The 8367-nt window shown below is 28.8% G+C and overlaps 1 protein-coding gene across 2 annotated transcripts in view; it reads left to right on the top strand.

The window, feature by feature from the left end:
* LOC100167260 (atrial natriuretic peptide receptor 1) overlaps positions 1-8367 on the top strand; it is a 72480-nt gene that overhangs the window by 50972 nt on the left and 13141 nt on the right. For both annotated transcript variants that reach the window (XM_001943438.5, XM_016805327.2), the window contains exons 9-11: positions 1633-1869; positions 7001-7085; positions 7176-7293. In XM_001943438.5, the coding sequence (XP_001943473.2) occupies positions 1633-1869; positions 7001-7085; positions 7176-7293 (440 nt within the window). The remainder of the gene's footprint in view (positions 1-1632; positions 1870-7000; positions 7086-7175; positions 7294-8367) is intronic.

The raw sequence follows: 8367 nt of genomic DNA on the forward strand, positions 1-8367 counted from the left end.
GAGACGGACGTTATTAGTAGTAGTAGTAGTAGTAGTAGTAGTAGTAGTAGTAGTAGTAGTAGTAGTATTACACACTGGCACTCTGTAGCATTCTTGCACATCCAAGTGTTAAATCTTATAGCTAGCTTACCTCTCAAATGATGCAAATTAGAATATCGTTTAAAACCGTTAAGCCACCGTGGGTGACTATATAGATATAGGAAATAAAATAATACAATGGATCAGTGAAAATATTTGAATATCATTCCATCCGATGGGGAAATTTCGAAAACGTGGTTGAGTCAATATTTCCTAAAGCACACTAGAAATAATTATGTACTAAAGTCGGTACCTATACTCGTTAAGTAAAATGCTACCTGCTACATCGTAAATTATGTCGTCAAGTATATACAATCTACGAATTTTAATATTCTAATAATATAATCAATTACCTATCTAACCTAAATTATTTTCAGTAAATATTTATATGTATTATGTACTTTGTCAAAAATGTAATTATTTTATTTAAAAACATATTTGTCACCTTTACGTAACGTCTCAAAGGCATCAAATACATCAGTTGGATTTATTAACACCCTCCATGCCTCCTTCAGCTGGCGCTGGAGTAGACTTGTTGCTCCCATTGCCTTAATTCCATATTATTATCTTTGTTTTGTCAACTTTCATTATGACTTTATATTTTCAATAGGACCCCCGTTACCGGATCAACGAAGTTTTCAGTATGGTTTACCGTTTTATGTTTAAAACCAAAAACTTGTTAAGTTTGCATTCCACTTATCTAAGTCAATAGTTTTACCTGGTTTCATTTTTAATTTCATTTAATATTATGGGAATAAACACGTTACTCATATCAAGTTTTTGCACAATGAAAAATCGCCTATTTGTAAGTATACTAGGTATTCACTACTTAAATGTAGGTACATGACTACATTATATATTTACCTAGGTACCTTTATATTGAGTTCGTTTTTATGATATTATAATAAAAATATACATCCAAATTTTACTATCCCGCTCATAAAATCCAAATCCACCATACTTACCTGTCATATTATTATTGACAATATTCGTAAGCCGTACGAATGCGAAAACAAACATAGTTTGTGCCTATCGTGCGTTATATTCAACGCGGTCGGTGTGACATTTTAGACGACCAAAATACTCGTATTGATGTAGGTACACGATTCACGCGCGTATTTGTCCATAACAATGTGTGTTTAGCTTGCAGGAATATGAAATCGTGTAAACATGTTATATTTCTTTGGACTTTTGGACATTTTTGGACCATTCGTCTACCATTGCAGGACAACCTTTACAATAATAGAACAAAGAATCCCCCCCCCCCCCCACACACACACAAGCACACACGCCACAAACCTTGTGACAACTGACAATATATAATAATATTTCTGTCAGATAACGATATATTGAGCTCTTGTGATCAGTGTCTGTGGACGATGAGATGATCCTGTTGCGGTGGGATATGGTTTGGGGGTTGGTGGTGGATCGTAAGAGGGACGGAATTTATAATATCATAAAGTACATCGTATACACTATGTATATATAAGTTTAATGTATATTATTATTATTTATTACTTATTGTTGTTGTTGTTGTCGTCGTGGCGTGAAAAGGTGTCACTGGCCGAGTGAGGATCGACGAGAATGGCGACAGGGATGCAGATTACGCGATATTGGACTTGGACCCGATCACGGGTAGGTTCGAGGTTGTGGCCAAGTACTACGGGGAGGCGAGGAACTACAGCCCAGTTGTGGGCAAACACATCCACTGGCCCGGCGGATCGGACGGACCACCTAAGCATGTACCGGTCTGCGGATTCCTGGGAAACGGACCAACCTGCGACTCTAGAGGTGATTAAATTCCCATTTCCACTGCACACATAATATTGAAATAATATATTCTGGATTACGATTAATCAGTATTTCTAATATTTTACTCGAAATTAAATGCAAATATAGCGTGGGAAAGGGGAAGGATTTTTAAGGGAGCTTAGCCTATATCTATCTCTCCTAAAAAAAAATAATAATTATACCATTGTATAAGTATTAGTTCTCATTTTATAAATCATCAGTATCATCATTATTATAGATTTTAATATTATAATTTAATTTTTAAAAGTATTAGACTTTATTTTGTAGGATGTGTTTTAAAAATATAGCTCTATAATAAGACTGTAACTCAGATTAAGAAGTTTTTACAGCGATAAAAGAAAGACGATGAGTTGGTTTTAAAACAAATGTTAAGAAATATCTAATGTTAGTTTTCGTCGTTTTAAAATGTTCGTTTTGCATAGAGCTTCAGGCGTACGCTTAATATATGGCCTATGTAATTCTAGACCTCCCCCCCGACAAAAATAAATAAAGCTCTAGTGGCAGCGTGGTGCCTATATATATATATATGTGTGTGTATAGGTTCACCTTTTGCTTTTTTTGCACAAAAAAACGAAAAAAACTACGAGCAACCTTTTAGTTTTTGCCAAGGCTGAATTTAACGATAACGGTTTTACATGACACGCAGACCAGGGTTATCTCTTCTGTGCGTATAGTCAGTTGGCCAATTCGACGATACTATATTATTATATATTATACCTATGTATCTATAAATAATTTTATCATTCGAATCGAATGGATAGACGATAGTAAAAAGTGGGCCGTGGCCGCCACGCTGTACTGCAGTTGTAGGTCCTAACCGGCCACTGCAGAATGAGTAACTGTAATAGATGTTTTAAATTTGAATTAATTGATATACCCATCAAATATGGTATACAAAAAACGATTTTAAATGAAGAGGGTTCAACCAGTAACCAAAAGGTTTTCAAAAGATTATTTCAATTTAAAAAAAATTTGTATTTTTTTTTTTAATTCATGATTATTTGTAAAAGTATTTGAAATGCTGAAACAAAAATCAATAATAAAAAAACACACTTCATTAATTTAAAATCAATACATTCATCGCTCCATCTGAAATAGTTAGCTGGTCCACTAATATTTTATAATTTTCAAAATAATATTACGATTGAATGGTTAGACTTACCGGTTTTAAATATGTATATTACTGGAGTAATGAACATAATAATTATTTACTGTAATTGGCTTTTGTTAGAATTGATAAATTATTTTAGCTGACCGTTCCATTTAGATGCGAGTAAACATTTTAAAAAGCAGTCCCAACAAATAACAATCCGTGTTTATAAAATTATAACAGGGTCGTTAAATTTGTTTTTGGTTCTAATGGAAAGGTCACGCAGTTATCTGATTTGAGCGATATGGAAAAGGTCGAGAAAACGTACCACTCAGTACCTACCTATCTTTTGGTTGGTGCAATTCGATCAACAAAGATATTATAATTATACTGACGATTTTAGTAAAATTAAAACTTGAAACCATATAAACGTTTGTTGCGGATAGACCTTGCAGATGAAATATGAATATAACTTCATCCATCGCAAGTTCGTATTTTATTTCGAGTTCGTCAAATTTTCTCCGTCGGCGATAATAACAAACACCACATTGACAATATTTTAACTTTTTAGTGTCCTATGTTAAAACTAAATACGATACCTATACATTTACCAAAGCCGATATTTAAACAAATTATAAACAATATAATATACGGTTCAAGAAATTCAAATACTTATTAATTTCGATTTATTCGACAAACTTTTGAATCTTTTGTTGTGGCGATTTCTCTAGGATAAAAAAAAATGCTGAACAGGGATTATTTTAATGATAAAATATAGCAATCCGGGACTTGAGCGAGCCAGTGGTATTTTTCAATATTTTCGTTATAGTAATTTTATTATATTTACGAGCTTTCTAACAAATACACTATATATTATTTAGGTCACTGAGGTCCTAAATGCGGGGCTAGGGGACCTCGTGAAATAATAACAATAATGTACTAAATATTACTTTTTAATTTGAATTATGAATCGCGAGTAAGTGAATAAAAGATAAACTTTAGGTATGAGGTATACCTAATATATTCGACACTATATGTCCAGCAGCCGTATAAAAATAACCTTTTAATTTTAACTATATAAAATCACAAATAATAATATAATATCAATTTATTATAAATTATAATAATTATATAGGTAAATATTAAATAATAATAATATATAAGAACAAAAAATAATAATATATATTTTTAAAAACCTCTTAAAAAAGTTTTTCCATTTGCACTTGTATTTCTGACAATCGTGCCAAAAAGTCACACTGATTTGATTAAAATCTCGGGAATATCTAAAACGTAATTAAAATGACGGTTTGTAAATTAAATTATAAGACCTATAATATAAACTTAATGTTGACAGTGCCTAACACAAACTACAAACAATTATATTTAACGCCCAACGACTTTATACGACTATAAAAATATGTACCTATAAGACTTGATCGTGCTAATAGTTTTATAGTAATAGACAGTTTATCGAAACAGTTACTTAAACACTGTCTACCGATAAAATTATAAAAAAGTTGTGAATTGTTCACAATAATTCACATAAATATAGAATATATTCTTGTTTTAATTAGAAACTCGATTAAAACATGTGAGGCATTGTAATGGATTTATGTCGGTTTGAATAGGTCCCGCAGATAGCTTTATAAGATACATTTGTTCGTCTGTAATTGTTTATTGTAATGCGTACAATAAATCATAATTATTCAAATAACACCTAAAATATAAAATACTACGGTCTACGAAAAGCTATTGTAAAAACGAAACTGAAAAAGTATTTGAAGGTTCTATAACGATGTGTTTATTTTCCGGTATTATTTTTTTTTTTTTGGAAATTGAATTTAAATTGAATTTGGGGTGTGTTACAGTGAAAATGTTTATTATTTTTCAATAAAGTAAAAGTTCTACTTTAAATAACTCAATAAATTTATTATGGTTCATATAATGTTCGTATATATTATAATCATGAAAATATACCCCTTGTATTAAGATTATATTTACATAATACCGTCTGTGGCAAAAATGGCCAATGTCACAGTTTAAAAAATTTAAAGATTATTCGACCTGCAATGTCATTAGTTTTGGATCATCTTATGTTAAAACCATAGATAAGTATGAACTAAACGAGAATTATCGTATAATATGTAAAATTAAAAATAATACATAAATTATAAATTAAAAATAATAAATACAATATTTCTGAAGCAGAATGGCAACTTAGTAGGTCCATTGGTAATTTTTACATTAATCAATAAAAGTTATGAAAATGATGTGCAATTTGATAATTATTATTAGATGGTAATAAAAAAATTAAATGGTTTTATTCAAAAAGTGTTTATTTTATTTTTTAATTTTTGCCAATGTCAGATATTAATAAACTATAGTATTTATATATTACTAGCTGCCCGACCTTCCTCCGGAAGAAATTATTTTTTTATAATTTAATTTAAAAACATATGACTATTTTTTGGCTATACAAATAATATAATATAATTACATATTGTAGTTATTGTTATTGCTAATTTCTGAAAATTATACATCTTACATTTTGAATTCAACCACTGGAGTGGTAAATTTTATTCTTTTTATTATAGAATAGTGATAAGGTAGAAAAAAATGTAACAATAAATTATTTTTTTAATGAATAATATATATTTCAAATGGAAAAATGCAAGTGCAAACAATTAAATAAATAATTAATAATAATAATAATAAATAAACAAATAAACCGGTTTCCTTCGTCTCCAAAATCAAGTTAGATTCTTATATACATAGATTATCTTTCAAGAAGGCTATTGTCAAAATGAAATAAATACGCGTTTTCTGGTTTAGAAAAATACAAATGTTTCATTAAATTAAGCATGACAAATTTAGTCATAAAAACCCCGAACAAGATACTTAACGTATAACCCATTACTATTATAATTTTTTTTTAAAATTTGAATATTTGAATATCAAATTTCCCAACAATTGTCCTTTTTGACATTGGTCCTTCTTGTACTAACTCACAGGTTATGTGTTAATTCACATAATAAATTAGAAGTTCAATAATTACATTTTAGGTATACATAGCGTATTATAATATATATTTAAACATTTTATAAATTTTACAAATTCGAATAGTTTATTGTATACTCTCTTTTAAAAATGGATTTATTCAATATTAAAATAATTTATTTTAATTTATCCGTTGAGCTTATTTTTCAGTTTTTGTAACAGATGGCAAAAAAATGTCTTGATAATAATAAAGTAGTAGTTTTTAAAAAATTTAAAATTTAAATTCCATTTCTTAATTATTCTTTGTTTTTACTTATGTAATAAGTAATAACTAATAAGAGTAGAGTATTATAATAAAGAACATCATTTGAAAAGTAATAAACTGTAAAATCACATACGTTTCAACCGTAAAACTTCACTGGATATTTTTGGCTTCAGTTTTGTGTTGTGTTTTTGGGCAAATTAGGTTTTGATTTGGGTGATTTTAACCATGGATTAAATATTTAAAATAGCTACGGTACCATATTATTAATTATTCAAGCCTTTTAGATGTATTTCCTATAATATTTATCGAAATATGCAGCCACCCTACCACCGCTTTTATTTTTATTAAGAAACCAAACTATATTTCAAACTCTGTATTAACTAAACTTTTCAAAATATAAATGTTTTTGATCCTCATATAATATGTTTAGAAGATTTTAACTCTTAAGCCTCTCTTATTTACAATTCCTAAACGCCAATGACAGTAATATGTCTTGTTAAGGTATCTATACTGATGATTTAAATGAGAGGTTTCAGTCCATGAGTGCTTTTTATTAGGAAAACTATACATTGTTTCACAATGTACCTACAAAGGCAAAAATCAGTGTTTTACTTTTTTTGCCGATTTAAATGGAACATTTATAATGATTATCTAACTAACTTCCTAATACACTCAATTATTATAAGCACATTATATTAATATTAATCCCCTGTTTTAATTTATAAATTGTCTAATTTAATATTGATTTTTACACACAGATATTTACTATATAATGTTGTATGCATTGATTGCTTTCACCGTGTTCATTTCATTCGTCACCGTATTGGCTTTCATCGTTAACAGGTACACTCTAAATAATATTACAATATAATCCGCAAGTGAATCGAAATAAACATTTGTCGGTAAAATAATGTTTTTCCGTTGACCTAACAGACAGCTTAAACTCGCAGCGGATTTAAACAATATGAGTTGGAGAGTACGACCAGAAGAAGTATTGATTGAAGTCAGCAAACCGTATTCATCTCGCTTGGCTCTACAGAAACCGACTGAGGTAATGCACTTCGTGTGTCGAAATATATATTTTTAAAAACATGTTTAGATAATTATTTTCATCATTATCTGTTGTAATTGTGGTACATATTACTTAGGCTCCACATAATAAATACGATATATTAAAACCTCGGCGATCTCATCTACATATGTATCACACCATACTAATTATTATATTTTAACTTTTAAGTGTTGATATCTCGTGCAATTGTATTATGAAATCTATTCCAATATTATGAATTGCCGGGGCTAGGACTTTATGGCACCAAAATACGTTAAACATAATAATATTAGGTATATACGCTAGGTATTGTTGACTTATAACGCGAAAATCAACAAATCTGCATCATGAATTAACAGGAATAGACCTAAAAAGGTACCAATAATTTATGTATTATATAGGTATACCACAAATACATATTATTTTTAAAAGTCAAAACCTTAATGTTATCACTTATGTTATTCATATTCCGGCAGAGTCAGTCTTAGGTCATTAATCAAAATTGTGTTTAAAAAAATAACATATAAGACTGTCCAATATTTAAAATATATATATATATGTACCTATATATACCTAAATGTGATAAACACAGAGTTCATAGTTTTAAAAATTCTATTCAAATATATTTCAATCAATTGAGATTAAACATTGTGTGTTAAATACAAAATGGATAAATCATGTTCTATTTCATTATATTTAATAATGTTTAAAAACTACCTATAAAAATTTAAAAATAATAACATATTATTTAAATTCTATCTTTTTTCAGTAATAACAACTTATTATATTAATTCTTTGATGTCGGTATAGTAGATACTCAAATTTTATTTTTATCCTATTATTAATAATTTAAATTTAAATTCCGTATCGTGAAAGAAGCCTTAATGGGTCTGAAGGGGGCTCCAGTCAATGAAAAAAAAGTGACTTTTAGACCAATTAGCTAAACAAAACTGGAAGAATTTGGTTTGACAGATTTTAATTTTGGATAATCCCTTCTATATAATAATAATATGTATGTAGGTTTAGGTATACTTATGTATTAATATTTAAAATATGTAAGCCACGGCGAATTTG

The sequence above is a fragment of the Acyrthosiphon pisum genome, chromosome A1 (genome assembly GCF_005508785.2).
Source record: "Acyrthosiphon pisum isolate AL4f chromosome A1, pea_aphid_22Mar2018_4r6ur, whole genome shotgun sequence".
In the NCBI taxonomy this organism is placed as follows: domain Eukaryota; kingdom Metazoa; phylum Arthropoda; class Insecta; order Hemiptera; family Aphididae; genus Acyrthosiphon; species Acyrthosiphon pisum.